A 20261-nucleotide genomic window follows, 5' to 3' on the forward strand; every position below is an offset into this window, starting at 1 on the left:
GCTGTGAAGGACTGAAGTAGCTTCACTGCATGTTAAATAAAAACTGTACTAGCTCCAAATTCATGTGGCACAAAACTATTTCAATGTTGCACCCCTAGTGCTTGTAAAAAAGTTTTGGTTTTGTACAAACCTCTTAATTAACAAGCATTTTTTTCACAAATTATTAAGTAACAGATATGAAAATTGAATTTCACAAAACATGCACTGATCCTTTCAGTAAATGACTTTGGATCCTGTAAGAGTCTAAATACTTCAACTTTCATTGCACTCAGAATTTTGTACAACATATCTGGCATCTAAAATGAAGACTAACAGAAGTTTTGCACGCCAAAGGCACAAAAAAAGGTTGATCCAGAATTACAGGAAAAAAAAAATCTAAGAGCCCACACCTATATCTGGATAAATCAGAATGTGTTCTGAGTAGAGCAGCCTGAAATTCTGAAAATACCTTGATTTCTTTGCAAAATATCACCTCCCTCCACTCTGGTCACAAGATACAAATCAGCAGTTCATAATTCCCTTATCCTAAATATAGAATGTTAAACCTGTAAGGGCAGAATCTGACAAATAGTAAATCCAGAACTCCCCAAATTTTAAAATCCAATGAAACATGCAGGTGAAAAGCATAAGTGCATTACCCACACTGCATTCTCAAATGAAACAATTCTAACTTCAAGAAGTTCCAACATCATGATGAACTCAGACCTTGACAGACCTTGCCAAACCAGTTTCACTGTTTCCATCACCTTTCTCCCTTTTTATTTGTTAGCCACATTCTTAAATGAAGCAGAAAGAAGAGTTTTGTTAAGTTCCTGTTCTGTCAACCTGACATTTGTCTAAGTTCTTCTTTAGTTTAGTAGCAAGCTCTGCAAAAGAAAGTTTATCTGAAAGAAAACTCAAACCAACGTGACTGTTACCATGAGCACTAGCAGGATTGTCTGCTGTGGAACTCAGTGTTTCAGAAACTTCATTAAAATAAAAGCAGAAATCAACTTATAATTGTTTTCTTGTTCCTGGACGATACAGAAGGCACTTTTAGGTTTCAATCAGATTAATGCTGTATCACTAAAATTCAGAATAGTTTACAGTGTACTTACTTTAGCAATCTGTAGCAACACAATGCAGTGTTTTATTGATTCTACCATGCTCTAGGAAAAGAAAAATATCAGAAAAAAACGTGTTACTATCTCTTAATATTCTGTATTTATTAGTTACATACAATATTGGGTGTGAGCTAAATGGACACTCAGTTCTGTTGAATTCCTACTTTCCCTTCTCCTTTTTCCCAGAGAAAAAGCACAGCAGCAGCAAGCTGAGGTTCCCAGAGGCACACAGAGCACAAAGCCAGGCTCTCAGGGTGAAATGGAGGTCAGCTCAAACCCCAGAGCGCTGCAGGCAGGTGAATTATCAGGGGAACAGAGGCTCAGAGAGCTGGGTTTGCTCAATCTGCAGAGGAAAAGGCTCAGGGAGACCTTTCCAAGGGGGATCAATATCTGACAGGGGAGCCAGGGCAAGACTTCTCACTGAGCCCAGTGACAGGACAGGCAATGACCACAGACAGAAATACAGGAAAATCACCTTAAACAGAACAAAACACATTTTATTTTTTTATGGATGATAAAACACTGGAACAGATTGTCCAGGGAAGCTGTAAAGCCTCCAGCCATGGAGTTACTCAAAACCCAAACTAGATCTGGTCCTGTTGCTCATCCCCTGTTCCAGCTGATGGTGCTCTGAGCACAGGGCTGGACTACAGACCTGCAGGGGCCCCTTCCAACCTCAACTATTCCATGATCCCAAGGTGCTGGACAGAAACCTGAAAACAGCACCAGAACCAGGCTGCCTCTGCCATCACAATGTTGGGCCTAATCTGGATTCTCATTTTTCTGTCAAAAGGTTTTAAAAACTTCCCAAAGAAAATAAGGTGAATTTCAGAATCAATATATAAGAGTTACAAAAATTAAAGAAACTTACACTGGTTGTTTCTTTGAGACCTTCGATTTTCTGTAAAAGAAAAATCAAAACAGTGTGATTAAAGACAGAATTTCCAGCATCTGGTTTGACCTAAATACTGTATAAACACAACATTTTAATTTTAAATTGGGGGAGGGAAAAATGCCCTAAACCAACATGTTAAACGCTATTTCCATATATAGACAATTTGCAAGACAAGACTGAAACCAAACTGATAATTCAAGCTTAAAGATGACAAGGTTAAGAATTTCTTAACAGTGACATTTACCCATTAAAATCTGTACTTCCTTTTTGCATAACATCAACAAAAATGAAATGCAGCAAGAAGATTCTAAGTTCATTTTGTATCTTTAAAAAGTGGTGGCACATTTCAACACTATTACACCAAGTGACCATCACTCAAGCACAATAAACATTTGCAGTGAAGCACAGCTTGAGACAAATCACAGAAAACAGCAGTGCACACATGTTCCTGCTCCTCCTATGCCTCCAAAGTGCATCTGGAAATGTGCCTACTGAATTTTATCTAGAAACACTGGTCCATACAGGTTTCCTGTGTGGAACTGCACCTCAGGCATGCAAAAGGATCTGCATGACCTGGTGCAGCAGCAGATGCTTCCTGTTGATGTCCTTGGCTCCGTCTGCAGGAGGCAAAATCACTAAACTGGGCTCAGCACTGAACCTCCACTAATGCAATTACAGGAGCTCTTTGTTTTGATTAATTTGAGTGTCTCATGTGACCTGAGTCACAATCTTCTTGACTGTTGAATAATCCAAGTGTGTAAAGGATCCTTTCCCTGCACCAGGCATGGCAAGGAAAAGCCTAAAGCATAAGAGAAGGACAGGCAGCTCTAAATCCACAGAAATGAACAGTCCCAGTTTGTGGATTAAAAACAAAACAAATGCAGTGACAGCCTCTCAGGCAACTCCTGGGGGGAATTCTCAGTTATGCTCTAGATATATTTCTTATGCTCTAGATATTACTCAAGGGATGCTGTGTATTTTCTTCAGGATCAACTGGCAAGAGGTGGCCAAACAGAACCCAGACTCAGCCCTTCCTACTAAAAACTGGATCATGTTTATCTAGGGTATATCACATGAGGGATGTTATACCATCAAGTTATGTTATATTTACTCCTGCTGCTAGCACAGAAACATGCCAACAGCTAAAAATTCCTTGGCTTTGTTTTTGTTTGTTTTTCACGTCTCTACGAGACTTCCAGTCTGAACTTCATCAGCACATATCCAAAAAAGCATTTTAAACATGACAGCATAGAAGTCTTGAGCCTTTTAGCACCAAAATAGAATAGGCAATGCACCCAAGCACACAAATCTTGTTGGATGAAAGATGATGCAGCTGAAGGAGATGATGCAGCCTCAAGGCTGTACAGCCAACCAGAGGCAGCCACCAGCAGCTTTGATCATTCTTTACTCATTTTTTCCCCCACTTGTTACAGAGTATTTACACACCAAATAAACTGAGATCTCAGTCCCTTCAGTGACATCACGTGTGCTGAAAATAAGAAAGTGACCTCAGGCCATGGGATGCAATTCTGTGATGTTGGTTTCTCCCCACCCCTCTGTAATTTTCCAAAGAGTTCACTGAGACATTGTTGTTCTTACACAGAGGTACAGACAAAAGGGTAATTTTATCAAAGATCACATGAAGGAAGGTTGAAAGGGAAAAAAACTCAAGACAAGCAGTTTTCTAAGGCCTTTCAGCAAGTCATAAAACCATAGTTTTTTCCTCTTTGGAAATGAATCCTTTGTGGCCAAGTTAAGCAGTGACAGTTTGCATTGATCCAGTATTTTTCACATTTATGCTCCATGGCCACCTTGCAAGAACACAGCACATGGAACTTTGATAAGTTAGACAGAATTGCAAAGAAAACCATAAGGAGGTATGCTGAAGAGAAAATACATTACCAATAAAAAAAACAAAAACCCCCCAAACATTTACTACTAACATCTATCAGTTTTCTCTTTTCATCATCCCTAGTCTTCGAAAACTGATGAAGATAAAATTTTAGTAAGACAGTTCCCCTAGTTTCAGTAATGAATGCACATATTTTCATCTGACACACCAATTTCCTGCAGATCCACATCTGCAGAATGCAGATTTACAATTGCAGAACACAATTTGCTATATTTAATCTAATCAAACTGCAGGCTGCTGCTGAAACCACTCCCTCTACTTGCTGCTCATTGCATCTCCTTGACACCTGATTTTTTAGGAAATCACTGAGGAAGCTAATTTTTCCTCATCCAACATGATTTTTGCCTCATTCAACAATCATGGGAGTACAGAGGGATCAGCTCACCCAGCACAGAGGCAGCAGAGGCACAGAGGGGGAGCTGACTCATGGCTGAAATCTGTAAGGAGCAACCCAAATCTGTGTGCTCAGCCTTGGATTTACTTGACAAAAAGCACTTGTTTTGAACCAAACAGCTTAAACAAGCTGCACTTTCCTCCCAAAATCCTGTTAAGTAATGTCAGCTTTGTTCCAGCCTCACACATGCACCTCTTTGCTATTCTGGTGCCTTTGAGTGCTCCAGTTTTCTTCTCCCTGATGTGTGGGTCAAGATAACTCCACCAAAGCAAGAGAAAATCTGTGCTGGAGTTCCCACCAGTAACACTGGTCACAGGGTAAGAACTGGGGCACTGCTGGTTGTGCATGATCCCCCCATACCCTGCACTTCTGCCACAACAACAATGCAGCACAGGGAATTCATGAAAATCCCTGCATTTTCACCAGGCCTGTATCTGCACTGTCTTCATCCAAATTCAAGAGGTTAGCACATCTCAGAAGGAAGAGATCCAGGAGATTTTGAGGCATGTCTGAACACCTATAACCTGTGTCACCATCTTCAAAAGACCAAATATTCTGTAACTAAAAGCCAGCTCATCCAATGCTCTGTGAACTTGCAAAAACAACAGCTCAGGTTTGAAATCCCTGGCCATAAACAGTTGCAGAACAGCACTCAGCTGGTTGGGAAGCACTTAAAACTCAAATATCCAAAAGTTGTTTCCTTGAAGGAAAGAATTATGGGCTTGATGGAAGCACCCTGCAGATTGCACTCAGCTCATCATCTGACAGCTAAACCATGCTTCCATAACAAACAGGGAAAATGCCAAATACTGTATCAAAAAACCTCTCAGTGCAGGCAGAGACAAAAGAATGCTTTGTCAAGTGTTTTTCATTTTTAATAGAGAATAAATGGAATCTGCAGCAATAGCAATCCTCATCAAGATTTAAAACCAGAGGATGCCAATCTCTTCAAAATGAGCCTCCTCCTTTCTCTATGAAGAGAACCCATCTGTGCCACAGATACCTTGCACAGACAAATAAAGAAGTCAGCACAACATGTGGAAAGCCTCTAGGGATTAGGAGCACTGCCACAGGAAAAAAGAAAGTACTGCCTGATCTGCAAAGCAGCATCTGGAGGAAGGACAAAATTGAAGGACAACTCTTCCCAGAAAAACCCACTGAAGGAGAAATACAAAATACTTGGACCTGACTCTTGTGGTCACTTGTCTACAGATTGAACACACTGACAGAGAGGCACCTCAAAGTTCTTTTAAAAGCCTGTACGTGAGAAAGAGCTCCCCAAGGCACCACCTAACACACCAGGTGAGATGAATAACACTTGAAAGGTCACAACCATTATAAAGAAGTAAAACTAAACACAGAAAACATCAAAGAGTTTTCAAAACAGGAACCAAACACCACGAGAACACAGCTTGTTTTCCACAAGAGACATTGAGGGAGGGAAATGGATGAAATACACCACTACTTCATGATATCAAAATTACTGCATTTGCTGGAGAGAAGCAACTGTTCTGCAACAAACCCTTCATAAGGAATGGTTAAATCCCTCCTCCACACACACAAATTAATAAATGAAACCAGCATGACACTTAATGCCAAAGCCACACCATCAAAGGTTTGTGCCAGCCTTTCTTAAACGGTGCCTGAACTGACAGAGCTGGCTTTGGCATGGAACACGAGGGGATGCAAAGAACACAAACCTTTAATTGAATTACACCCTTGCTTAAAGAGCTGTGCTCCCCATTCTTACTACATTTGTGCTACATTTCTGGCACCCTCACTTCAGTGAATGAACTGTGGCATTTGCAGACTTCCAGTGTGTCACAGACCTACCAGGATGCAGACTGATTATGTGAAATACATAATTAGGAATATTTATTTTTTTGCCCTTGGAATAGCTTTGTAATTCCTACCAACATTAAACACTCATCCTTGTTAAAGATTAAAAAATAGCAAATTTAAGTTAAAGTGCTTTCAACACTGTTGGAAGCATTTCAACACATGGGACAGCAGAGGAGCAATTATTTCTGACAGACTGAAACCTTTCTTAATGTTATGACTCCCATTATTACTAAAATGTTTTTGCAAACTTAGTCACAACACAAATGTTTTAAGTTATTCTAATTGCTTGAAGTGATTTTGACAACCCAATAAATGTGTACTTAGCATTTCTACTACAGCAAACTGATGCACAACACCACCTGATAAACAATTTTTAAGACAAAATGTACTTGCTTTTCTCTGTTCATCATCTTTGCAGTTCTGGAGTTTTTCATCAAAGAGCTGAAAGAAAGAGATACTTGTGAGAATACTGAAAGTGTTATTTTTCCACATAAAATCAGACAGAAACACTGACATTTCAAAACCAAAAACATTTAATAAAGTCATACAACCCTGGTATTAGGATCTAAAGCAGTTTTGGCCTAGAATTTCTTTAGCATTTGTGATATAGCAGATTTGTAACTAATTTCTCACATCATCCCATCCTGCAAGAGATCTCACAGCTAAGCCTGACAATCCTACCATGATTAGAAGAAAAAGGTGAGGTTAAGGAACATAACTGAGCTCATCAGAGCACCTCCAGCTGCCTTTCTTCTATTTCAGCAAACACCTTTAACCAGAAGAGCTTTAACTCTCATCAACCCTTCCAGGTTCCTTGATTCAGGTACATGATCCAAATCATGTAAGCACATTTTTTGGAGGGGAAGATATGACTTCCTAGCATTAATTTATATTTATTATCTTAAAAGAGGGATACGAGATGCAACAAAGCAAAGTGAAACAAGCCCTCACTGCAAAGCCTGCACGTGCATTTAACACAAGCTGAGCTGAAAGAGTTAACAGAGGCCTCTGAGGGCACTCTAAGGTGCACACACAACCTGAAGCTGCTCAAGGAAGAGAAAAGACCATGGGTATTGCTGAAAGTTCATCACATCCACCCCTGTAGCTTGGAGAAGAGGATGTAATTTTTAGGAAGTGAGCTGCAGCTCTGCACTCAACTGCCTGCCTCAAACCTACTCATGTGTTCCCTTTCCCCTGAGGGCTGATTTCTAGCTCTAAAAATACGCTGTGATCCTGGGCTCTGTCCATCCTCAAACTGACTCATCTTTCATTATTAATTAATTTCTATCCCCCTCCCCCCAGCTGGCCTGAAATAACAATTAGAAGGTGTAAAGATTTAAATACCTTCTGTCACTAAAGTGATGGCTCCAGAGTGGTACAAAAGCTCCTGATCAAGTCTTTGCAGGGCAGCTCTGAATTTTGTTTGCATCTCTTCTGCCTACCTTCATTTTTGTTGCTGTGCTCATCCCCCTCTCCACCCTGCCCTCCAACTGAATTTTTGCTGAATATCCCACATGCAATACTTGCACATTATATCAGGGGAAAAAAAATCCAACCCAGCAGAACTGAAGCAATTTAACAGCAATTTTAATCAGCTGAGTCATGGGAAAAAAGGTGTCCTAAGCAGCAGCAAAAAGTGTTTTTCTCAATAAGGTGAGGACTGAGAGATACGACCTCATTGCTCCTTGCAGTCCCATCTATTCTTAAAATACAAAGTTTAAAGGAGCTGTGTTGTGCAACACTCCTACAGAATGCTTTCACTCAAGGACAAAGCAAAGATTATCCACCACCCCTGCAACAAAGTCTGAAATTCTCTGCAACTGTAGTTACACATCACCTGACAAAATAGTCTCAAGACAGACTCTAAAATGCTATGAGCAACACAATGACTTAATTAGGTTTCAAAATGAAACTTAACACATTTAACCTTGCAATTTCCATAAAGGTTTTATAGAAAACAGAACCTTTCAGCCACTGTAAACCATTTTATTTAAATCTGCTTCTATATAAATATTCTATATTTATATATAAATATTCTAATTTTTAACAATCCTGAGTGAAAGGCATTTTCATCTTGACTGACTCTCTGCTGAGCTTCCTTTCAAGCTGGCTTTGAAATCCAGCCTGACAAACAGATCCCCAACGCATAAATTCAGCATTTAGTTACCATACCTTCAGCTGGTCTATCAGGATCTGTAAGTAAGCATCAGCCTCAGTAAGTTTCTTGTCAAAATCATGAACGCTGGGAACAAATCCTGAATCCACACCCTAGAAATAAATAAACAAACAAAAATAAAATATTTAATTAGTGTCTCAGAGGAGAAAAAAGCACAACAGCAATATGGTTTTGCCTGCCATCTGAGTGAGAAAATGCTGCCTTGCCTCTCCTCCTGCCACGTGCAGACACAGGCACACAGCTGAACACATTTGGCTTCTATCTGCAGCTAAATCAGCAGCAGTAAATTGCTCCACATTTTCACAGGGGGTATAATCATCACACACCAGAGTATTTCATTACTTATGATTGAAGAAATCCTCTTAAATTACACTGATTAAAGTTTCTTTATAAAATATAAAGGAGAATTCACATTTTTCTGAGGACTGTCTTGTGATTCCACATCCTTACACTTCAGCTAGGGAAGCCCAAATCACACCCAGTGGGATAACTGCACTTTTCACACAGGATTGCTCAACTCACAGCTCCCTAGCTAAGAACTGCTCAATCTTTTCTTAAATACCTTTGATCTGAAAAGTTCAAAATCATTAGTCCTGGTTGTCCTAGTTCCTGTACAGCTACAATGATTTGCATCTTTGTCACTGTATCTGAATTCTGACACTTAGTGGCACATACAGCACCAAGGACAACGTATCAGTGTAATGAGAATGATTAGTTTTATATTTTCTTGCTTGGAAACTTGTTTCTCCTAATAATATACCACTCAGAACACACTTCTGTATATAACACAATCCCTATCTCTAAACTTATACACCACTGATTTAAACAAACAAATTCCCACTGTGATACATCTTTAATTAGAGTAAAGAAAATAAAAGATTCTTGATTACTTCTACCTTGATGCCCATATGCTACGTAAACACATTAAAGGTTTATTTATATAATACCTTTAATGCAAATAGAACTGAGAAACAAATACAGAAGTTGGAAAAAATTGTACACTGTAGGATAAACATATACAGGAGGAAAAACCCATGAAGGATAAAGAAGCAAACATCAGTTGTAAGAGAACATAATCCTGAGAGCATCACAGCAGTGACAACTTTGCTACCAGCCTCAATATTTTCACACCCATCTCAAACAGGACAACTTCAAACTCTGCTGAAAACATCAATTGCTGCTTGAACTGCTGAGCACCTCAAGAGTCTGAGCATGGAAAGATCAATCTGTATTTGTAAAATCCCACATTAGTGGAACATTTTCTTTGGCATTGTTGGCTCTGTCAGAAAAGACAATTTCTCTTATTTTTGTATGATTTTGGGCCATCATATCAAGAGATTTACTGATGGCTCTTTAGAGGTGTGAGCATTTTTGTGCAGCAGTGGAACGACTTGCACAGTGTCACACACAGCCTAAAACAAAACCCAGCTACTGACTGTAGAAAATATTTTTCTTTATTCATTTGCTACAGATGGGCATGCAGATCTTAATAACAGCTCTACAGGAGTACATCTATCCACACAGCTGGGTTTGTAATCAAAAGAAGATACTTCACCTGTATTAGACAGCCAACACCAGTCAAATTTAAAAATAGTGTTGTGAAACAAGGAGGAGGGAGGAGAAGATGAGGAAAAACCCAAAATATTTGACTGTGACAAAACATAAATTCAAAAAGCACTGAGTGTAACAAGTTATTAAAACAACTAATAGGCAGAAGGGAGTAACTTCTGACTCTCCCTCAAACTAGTTCAAATTGCACTGAAACTACATCTGAAATGATGTGAAATTGGTATTCAATTTCCTTGTTGAAAATGGAATTCTCTGTACAGCTACCAGCAAAACTCTTTAGTTCAGCAAATGGTCCTGCAAGCTCAGTTAAAAATTCTGGAGGTCAGGTTTCATATACCAAACCACATACAGGAAATTTCTGCTGAAGATACTGTACACAGAAATATGGTTTACTGTGCATGTTATCTGTATGCTGCATCCAAATCCTGATTTTTGTTTCAGTCCTCAGTCTATGACTATGAACATGTAACTATCTGATATTTTTAGTGGTGGCTTAAAGATAAAATGTCATTCTTAAATTTCAGGCTCTTAGAACTAAGGGAAAAGCTGATCAAAACATTCAGTGTTACAACTGAGCAGACACCCACACAAAACACAGAGTGAAAATTGTAACCTAAGAAGTTCTATTAGAAAATTAAAACTTCAAACTGTAAAGAGAAAGCCATAAAACCAGGTAAAGTGTCAAGCTGAACATAAGAGAGATGAAACATGAGAATAATTTTGCAAAGCACAGGTACTTAAAGCTGCAGCACCTCACTAGTTTGCTCTTGGGTAGTTAAGATGAAATTTTATAATATTCTCAGCAAATTCATTAGTCTGTGTTATATGAGATTAGGTTAATAATTTAAGTTCTCAGATAGTTTTGAAACGAAAACCAAAAGATACTTGGAAAAGTTGAAAAGAGCAATACCATAGAAAAAACAGTCTGGATAAATAGCAAACAAAATCAATCAGTATTTCCAACCCAGCAGTAATTTAGAAAGAGGAGATACACAAAGTGCACAAATGCTTATTTCTTGATCTTCTGGTCTCTCAAAGGTAAAATGGGGACCCTTTCTCTCCTTCCCTGCCATGAAGGAAATGAAGCCTCAAAAGGAACAGGTGAGCAGAGTCACTAGAATGGCATTTAACAGCTTGGTGAACTTGCATTTAGGAATCTGCACATCTCAACGAGCAATCACATTTTTATGAGGAACTTGTAAAATCCACTGCTCACCTATGCACAGGCTGACAAAACAGGTTGCCTGCAGATATTGCTGAACCTCCACCCTTGGAGGGCAGAGCTCCAAACTCAGCTGGGTTTGACCTTTGACAACCTGATCTGAAGTACAAATTCACCTTCAGTGAGAAGGTGCTTGAACAGGTGATTTCCAGAGCTCTTCTCCAGTTCAAGTCATCCTGTGACTCTAAAACAACTATCTTCAAATTATGGAAAAGAACAGGAATCCAGACTATTTCTGATCTTCAGAAATGCACTGCCTCTATCTTACTGTCAGTACCAATCTGAAGTAGTATAACTAGTTTTGCCATTGAGTAACTACATCTATTTGTAAATGCACTTTATTAACCTCAAATAAAGACTCTGTGTTCATGTAAGTTTAAAAGACTTAACAGATTAAACAGCTGCAGAGGAAGTCATTTAAAAATTTTAGTCTGACCAGAATCTGCCAAACCAACAAGTTTGGTATCAAAACAAGTAATTTGATGTCTGACTGCTCCCGACCAAGAGGGAACAATATCCTGATACTCAAACCATACTGATAAAAGAGAAAAAGGTACCATAGCATCCTTTCCCTCATCCATATTATGAGTTTTATTTTCACTACAGAACCGCCAGCACCAAGGGAATTTCGTGTTGTTTCCTTGTCCTCCAAATTAGAAGCCACACATATCTCTAATGCATTTGTATTCAAAACTTGTCCAGGCTGAGAAGTAATTCAGCTTAATTTAAACCAGTTCTTTCAAACTCAGATGGGATGAAAAGATTGCATCCTCCTTAGAAGAAGCATACCAGAAAAATTCAACTATATTTCTCAAATAAAAGCATTACAATAATAGCTTTCCTGGGGGAGGAAGGCAGAAAGCTGTACAGAGTGGAATTTCTTATCTTTTTGAAGACACTTCTTTTACATTCTTCATCTAATTAGGATTCCAAATCCAGCAAAAAATTCCTGTGTAAGTTAGTTTGAAGGAATGAATAAAAATGCTTTCCTTTCACGCACAATATCTCATCAGAAACATATCCCCTGCCTACATGCTTGATTTTGATGAGCTGGACATTGCCTGTAAGGACCACTGATAAAAAACTGTAGAAAAACAAGAAATGAGCTTGTAAGCCATTAAACAAGGGCACTTTCGTGGCAAAAATAACTCTGTTTTTCTCCTCTGCTAGATTTTTATGCAATATTTGAAGCTTAGAATGTGTTTGAAAACAAATATATAGGTTATGGAAAGCACATGACTCTTCCAAACAGATTACTGTAATTCTTAGGAAAAAAAAAAGGTGCTACTTTGCAAAACACAAAATGCTTGGCAAAGAGTGTGTACCTGTAGATACTATCAGATCTTCTAGGAGAATAGAAAGTTCAGAAGACAAACATTTAGACACTGATGTAAAATTCTCTCTTTAAAGCATAAGTTACAATTCTGAAACCTCACAAATATTAAGTATATCTTAGAGTCCCATTCCTTTGCCTTTATAATCTATAATCAATGCATGTGCATTATCTATAGATAATGCACATGTTCTAGGGTATTCAGGTACTATCTGATGACTTCATTAGCAAAATGTGAAAAGGGCAGCATGGCTGCCAACCCTATGCCCTCCCACTAGCACTTGTAAAACATCTACACTGGATATACTCTTAATCTAAAATAGCCTGGTTTTAGTTTTATGCAAGAATTCTTGACTCACAAAAGGAGCAGCATTGAAAAGCCAGTAAATAACAATACAATATATTTAGAGTGTAATACACTTAACACACAAGGAAGTTTTACTCTACCTTGTGTTCTTGCTCGCAGCTTTAGAAAGGTCAGAAACAATCCTGGTTAATGTGGTACTAAGTGAACTGCTACTATCAACATCTCATAAACACTTTGCACCAGCATAAATGAAGGGAAAACAAATCAGCTCCCCTGCTGCTCACTTTAGCCTTCACTCTGCTCTTTATTTTGAGTCAGCATAAACATTTACCTTGTCACATAAACAACTCAATGTGGAAACTAATCAAGGTTAAAAATAAATGCAGAGAGAGCAGCAAGAAAAGCAATTTTAAGTTCCAAATTCCACCCTTCTTGCCACACTGCCTCTTCCCTTTTGCTTGGAGAAGTGAGACAGGACTGCTCCCAGAAGCAGCACCAACTCCTACATTTTGGTGAAGCCATGGTGTCTGTCAGTGTTTAAACCATTGAATCTACTCTTCTCAACAGCCAGCACAGACTCACTTACTAGAATCAAGTTTTCTTATCATTTGCTACTTAGGAAGTAAACATCTTGTTTAAATTATGGAATTATCAACCTACAAAGCAATTTATTTTCACTTAATTCCTTTCACTTTAATGGTGGTTAGAAATTGCTCACCTCCATGATTTCAGCTCATTTGTCTCTACAGAGGCCACTTAGAGGCTGAAGTAAATTAGTGTAGATCAAATAAGGAAGTTACTGTGTTACTAAAAGACAAGAGCTATCCATTATAACTCATGAGACAATTCCAGAGCCAAATTCCACTGCCCAAAAGCACTTGTAGCTCTAGGGTGCTGCCAGGGTGCACCTGACAGACAGCAAGGAAAGCAGGACAATGAGAAGCATGTCCTGTGAATGGGACTGCTGCTTGACATCAGATGCTGCTGGGGAGCTGAAAAAACGTGAGATAACTTCTCTCCCCACACAAACATGAAACTTCAGCCACAACATGCCTTCACCCCAAGCACATCCTCCCCCTTAGGTCCTGTGGGCATGAGGGCAGTGCTGTGCTGCCACTGCAAAGCCACAGGCCTGCTAATGCCACAATAGTAACAATTTGGGGGGATAAGGGGGAAAACTCCACGAGGTTCAGAATGGCATTTCCAGTAGTATCACACCATCTGTTCAATGACTTTTACACAGCCAATGCTAATACTAGAACTACTATGTGTATTTTTAGCAATAGCTTTAATACAAGTGCATACGAAAACACAGCACACTTCAGTTTCAGAATTCAAACAAATCAGGCTTCAAGTGTATCTGAAATGTTTCCTCCCCCTTGTTGTTCCCTTTGGATACAACATTACTAATTGTCAGCCCTCTGGACAGTTTGGGCCCCTTTACACATTCTATGTATTTATGACTCAGTTCCTTGCCTGTAGCTCATTTTAGGCTTGGGGGGAGGGGGGCAGAAGAAGTGTGTTTCATTCTATGTTTCAAAAACATTTCCATTATAAATAGTGAAGGACAGCACAGCAGAACATTTAGGCAAAAATAAAACCAGCAAGATTAATCAGACTAGAGAACACAAAGACACCACTTCACCTCTCCACCTCGCATTAACTCGTAATCCTTCCTGATTTGGTTCACCCAGCACACGAACCCCCTGGGGTTTGGTGCAGTTCCTCTCAGCTCAGATGAGTTTTTGGTACAGTGAAGTCAACTTTAAGTCTGACTTTCAAACTTGATCACTCCTGTACCAGCACAGGCAGACTGAAAAGCAGCATGGAAATACGAAAAAAATACTCTGAAAAGATACAACATTTTGGGCAAAACCAGCTGCCTAAAGGTTTTAAGTGACTGTGAACCACATGTTTAGTTAGCGAAACTAAGAGCCTAAGAAAATGCCTTTACAGAAAATAATCTCTGCCGCGGCACTCAGACCCTGCCATCCGCTGAGCCAATAATCCCCCACAGAACCCGTTCGGCTGTTCTGTCCGAAGGAAAAGGAAAGCGAAACAGCAACATAACAACACCAAGCGCACGAAGCGCCGTTTGTTCGAGGGCTCCTGAAGCCAAGGCGTGTCAGTGCATGGGACAGCAGCATCCCTGGGGCACACGGACAGCACCATCCCTGCGGGCACACGGCACCGGGCGGCTCTCGCTGCCCCCGGAGCCACCCGGGCGCTCCGTGCCCGTTCCCGCTCCGTCCCCGCCGTGCCCAGGCAGGGCAGCGCCGCTCGGCCGCCAAGGGCAGGGGCTCGCTGCCCCGAGGGATCCCCGCACCCCGACCCGCGGCCCCCCGTACTCACACCGGCCATCCCGCGGTGCTCGGAGCGGGGCCGCCCGCCGGGCCCCGGCAGCGCCGCCTCCAGCGGGGCGGGAAGGGGCGGGAAGGGAAGGGCAGGACCCCCGGCCGCGGCCCCGCCGAGCGCGTCACCAGCACGGCGGCTGGAGATTGGAGCGGGGCGGGCCGGCCCCGAGAGCCGCGGCCGGGGGAGGGAGGGAGCAGGGAGAGCAGCAGGGCCTGGCCGGCCATGGAGGCGCGGGGATGTTCCTGCCCGTGTTCAGCCCGGCCATGGAGGCGCGGGATGTTCCTGCCCGTGTTCAGCCCGGCCATGGAGGCACGGGGATGCTCCTGACCGTGCTCAGCCCGGCCATGGAGGCGCGGGATGTTCCTGCCCGGGTTCGGCCCTGCCATGGAGGCGTGGGATGTTCCTACCCGGGTTCATCCCTGCGAGAATCCCCTCAAACTTCGGCCCCTGTTCGTGCCGCCCCCGCGTCCCGCCTGTGAGGGGGAGCAGGAGGAACAGCACACTCCTAAGCCGTGAAAGAAAGAGGTTTGGCAAGGAGTGCAGTCGCGTTTCATTCTGAAATAGGCTCAGCAGCTCCCGTGGCAAACCTTGGCAGCTCCTGAATCGGGGTATGAGTGAACACTACGCCACCGACCCCAAAATAAGGGCCAGAGGCTGAAAGGTTACATGACCCTTCTGTACACTGAAGAAGGTTCTTGAAAATGAGTGGTGAGCACACAGCAGTGGCCCAAAAAGTATTACATTCCATGGTGAACATATCTACAATAATGCAGGATGTGTTTCTTAGTACTCAGTTCAGGTTTTTTAATTATTCCCTCAAACATTACTAGATAAATTACTAACTTGGGCTTTTTTTTTTCCTCCTAAATACACCTTACTCGTTTGAAAATCTCCAGGAACGTGAACAGTTATGCAATGGAAAATAGTTCCATTATTAGCTGCTACCATGAAATCTATTTCCACCAATATAACTACACTCACAATTGCCAGAGAGCATAGAAGTGTACATTTTGACAAAACCAATGTATATTCTGGTGTTTCATTCCTTGACTCTGTATCTCCATGTCATAAAACATCTTCCAGGTGGAGAAAACAGCACAGATTCCTTTAACATCATTTCAGACCATAAACAGGACCACTCACATTAACCTATTCACTTTCTAAACTGAGGATGGGGAAAAAAGCATCCCTTGGGAGTGAGCCCACCCCTTCTACATCCACATATTGCTCCCTAGGTAATCCCTGTCTCCTCACACCCACTGCAGAGTGAGGTTCTTCAGCCCTTGGTCAGCTATAGTGTCCAGATGGGAAGATTACTTCTAACATACCCATGGCACAGTAGGAGGGCTAAAAAGCTGACTGTCAAATGGGAATTTTTATCCCAGCAGGGATCTGCTATTCTCTGAAAAAATAGTAGTGGTCTTTAATAGATGAAAGAAGGTTGAAACTGTTTACGTCTAGCAGGTAAATTGACAGAGATAGTACAGGGTCTAAAGTTCAATGGGTCAAATTCAGGCTTGTTCTAACCCTTTAGATTGGGCAAAGGTCACACAAATCAGTGCTCAAATCAGTGCTCTTCACAAGCTTCTCTTTATGAGATATTAGAGATTTTACTCTATCTTTCTTCACACTGAATCAAATATTAAGACACCTAATTCTCATGCCATGCTACAAAAGCACAACCAAAGCTTTATTTAACACAAATAATGAACACCTGCTTTAAGATTTCTACACCATCACCAGACACCTAGATGGTACAAGCCAAATCTCTTTCATGAGTTTGGGTTTTTCTCCAGGACAAAAACAAATGTTCAGCAAGTCTTACAGACATGTCCAGCTATAAAGTATCATAAGAAACTGATCTCAGATCATAGAACTACAGAGTTTCCAGAGCTGGAAGTGACCCACAAGGATGACAGAGTCCAACTCCTAGAACTAGGTAACTAAAGCTAAGAATCATCCTCAATCCAACCATCTGTTTTTAGAACCAGAAAACCACTGATACCCATCTTACACAGTGATATCCAGCTTCAAACAAGCTATTTATCATTTTTGTCATCCAGAAAGAGGTTCAATGCTGCTGTCTCATTTTAATTTCCAAGTTAGGTGGCACACAAGCACAGAAGATGCTTGATCCGAAAAAGACTCCTAGTTTTAAACAAAAAACAATAAAAAACCCCCACCAAAACCTAAATTAAATGTACAACAATAAATCCAGAACCTCACAATAAATATACATTATAAATAAATATGAGTTAATGATAAGTATATATATTATAAATATGAACTAATAAAGGAAAGTGTCATTCTGACTTTTCATTATGGTAGGACAAGAAAAATATAACAGACTCAAACCAAAACAGGTATTTTACTACATCCAATTGTATAGGCTATAGAACAGCCAGATTTCATACAGGATGTGTAGGATATTAGCAGTTGTTACACTGTATTTCATTGATTGAAAAAAAAGTAAAACAAGTGAAAATTGAAAGTGAAACTTGCCTGAAGTTGGAGGGTATGGCGGAGGATGGTGTCCTCTAAAGCGTGGATCCACTTCTCCCTCTCATCTGCATCTCGAGCTGAAAAAGAATTCAAAAGGTATTGTTCAATTACATGCAGTCTTATATACTCAAAGGCACAGGCAAGCAGATCTGATGTCCACACTAAATATGGAAATTAATCACACTATGTTAATCATCAAGCACAAAATTCCACAGTTGCCTTAATATCCTGTTTCTTCTTCAGTGGTTACAGCAATGTTCCTTGTCCAGCTTTAGGGAACACATGCAAACAGAGTTTGCACAGATATTCCTCAAGTCATTAAGTAATTTGTTAATTTCCTTAGTTACAAGAAAATTACCTGTAATAAATTATCTAGTAATTCCACTTCAGTGTGGACATAGTAACTTTCAGGTATGGATTCATAATAAGGGACAAACACCCCTAACAGCTCACTGGTGTGAATAATGAAGCACAAAGAATAATCTTAAACATACAACGAACATTAAATTGAAGAAAATCCTATTCTAAAACTGCTTTTTTTCCCCCTACCCCCAGGACAGACAAGCCACCTTTACTTCACTACTCTGAAGGAGTTCCTTGCTGTGCTCTAGGAGTACTTAAAAAACAAAGGAGCAGAGTCAGTGGATTCCAGGTAAAGAAAGAAGGGAAAATTCCAGAGGCATTAGACTGTAAACAAACTGGCCTGTAAATGGATTGAGAACAGTTATTAGCAATTGTTTCTAGGTCCTCACTCAAATGGAAGATATTAAAAGAAACAGGAAGCCTGCTAGAAGCAAGGAAAGCTTAAGTGAGCTAGCACCTATTATGAATCAGCGAGCTGAGATTTCTATCTCACTTATTTTTAAGGAGTTCAGAGGAAATATCCTTAGGCTAGAGTGAAATGTACTCTCCAGCTCAAAGTACTTTGTTTCAATGTTCCCTTCCTCACCCTTTTGTTTCCATTGCTTTTGTTTTTTGGAATTCTGCAGCTTAAACTTATTAGTACTTAAAAATGCCCCAAGTCTCCTGAATATGTAGATTTTTCTAAACTCCCCAAAGATAACCCTAGCAATTTAAAGATAAACATATTGCACTGTTTACTTCAGCATATATACACTAACTATGTCAAGCTAACAAAACCATCAGGAGAGAACTGACAATATATGTGTTTATGAGAAATAATTAAGAATGTATTTTTAATACATAAGCTTGCTCAGAGCCTAACTGATGAGGTGGCCTCACAAAACAGTGGGACAAAACTTTCACGACACACAAGGTAAAAGACTGAAATCTATCTACTTTTTTCCTAAAAATACACTTTCTTCCAATCTACTACAAGTCAATCCTTACTCACTGTTCTTTTAAAATTTAAAAACTAGATTATGATCAATTGCCACAGGTATTTCAGCCACAACACCATTAACCTGAACAAATTAAAACCAGACATAAGGAAAAGTGGCTACCAAAGTGCTTTCAGATGCACAAAGAAAGAGGAAGAAGTTCAAGTAATTAAATGTTACTCAGACTAGCAGATGACTTTCCTGCAGGAAATGCAGCAAGTGTTAAAAAGCTAGATATGCCTCATTAGAAAGAACTTTTAACTTACAGGATATTAACTTACTGATGATCCATATTTTAATCAAGAAGCTGAAGCAGGCACTGAGAACAAGTTTATAATTCAGTGAAAGCAGAGAGGATGGGACAGAGGCCCTGTGAACTCTGTCCAGTGACTGCATTACACTAAATACATTTTGCAACATGTGAATTACAGATTTTCTTTTCACATTCTGTACACACATGCACACACAAACACTGTTCTTTTTGCACAGCATTACACCTTAACACTCATTTCAATTAATGAACTAGTCAACCAGAATCAATTTTAATGTTTCTTAGATTCTTTAGTTCTGCTTACCAAAACCAGGCTCCCTGGCCTAGTCCTGCCAGACATATCAATCAGGTTTATTCTTCCTATACTATTATAGTTTATAGAGTATTCTTTCTATACTATTCTTCCAGTCACCATTAAATATATACAGTTACCTTTGTCATTAACCTATCAGTATTTGAAATGTCTCAGAGCTTTAAATTTTCAAAGGTGTGTCCAAAACAACAGTGGTTAACATTATTTCAATGTGTGTAAGGTTTCTGTCTTTCTGTGGTGTTTTTTTAAATCACTATCTCCCATTCCCAAAAAAAATCCTACTGGGGAACTGGGGTACAAGTCACTGAGGAGCTATTAAGTAATTAATGGGATACAAATATCCTATGTTAAAGGGCTTTTTCCCACGATTATTTAAACTAAAAAGGAAACAATTAAGCTGCAGACCAGTGAATTAATCCTTGTATTGCAGCAGGATTCCTGTGATCTTCCATACTGCCAGCAAAAAGAGGTCATGGTATTAGTTAAATACTGATCTTAATATACAGTAGCCCATTAACAAAGGTTATCACATTCTGACTTGTATCTGAACCCCCACCAGAACAGAGAGGCCTTACAGCAGCAGGGAAGACCTGGAAACCAACCAATCCATCCAGTTCCAAATGAAACTGAATTTTCTGTGCTCATTAATAAACTGAATTTTTCAAACTGCTGCTTCTCCAATGACCCCTTTACAGCTCTCTCTACCAGGGCTCAGCAGAGGGGGAAA

At 40.1% G+C, this 20261-nt stretch overlaps 1 protein-coding gene across 9 annotated transcripts in view; it reads right to left on the reverse strand.

The window, feature by feature from the left end:
• Window positions 1-20261, reverse strand: part of OSBPL9 (oxysterol binding protein like 9) — a 57736-nt gene that overhangs the window by 15894 nt on the left and 21581 nt on the right. For 8 of the 9 annotated variants that reach the window (XR_001334176.3, XM_005482252.4, XM_005482250.4 and 5 more), the window contains 5 exons: window positions 17611-17687; window positions 8319-8414; window positions 6540-6587; window positions 1975-2004; window positions 1098-1148 (listed from right to left, as the gene is read on the reverse strand). Coding sequence is in view for 8 of the 9 variants with exons in the window: in XM_005482252.4 (XP_005482309.2) it covers window positions 1098-1148; window positions 1975-2004; window positions 6540-6587; window positions 8319-8414; window positions 17611-17687 (302 nt within the window). In the remaining variant the exon portion in view is untranslated. Of the gene's footprint in view, window positions 1-1097; window positions 1149-1974; window positions 2005-6539; window positions 6588-8318; window positions 8415-15105; window positions 15240-17610; window positions 17688-20261 lie in introns of those variants that run through there. The other variant, XM_074545807.1, reaches the window with a different exon arrangement.

Source organism: Zonotrichia albicollis, chromosome 8 (assembly GCF_047830755.1).
Source record: "Zonotrichia albicollis isolate bZonAlb1 chromosome 8, bZonAlb1.hap1, whole genome shotgun sequence".
In the NCBI taxonomy this organism is placed as follows: Eukaryota; Metazoa; Chordata; class Aves; order Passeriformes; family Passerellidae; genus Zonotrichia; species Zonotrichia albicollis.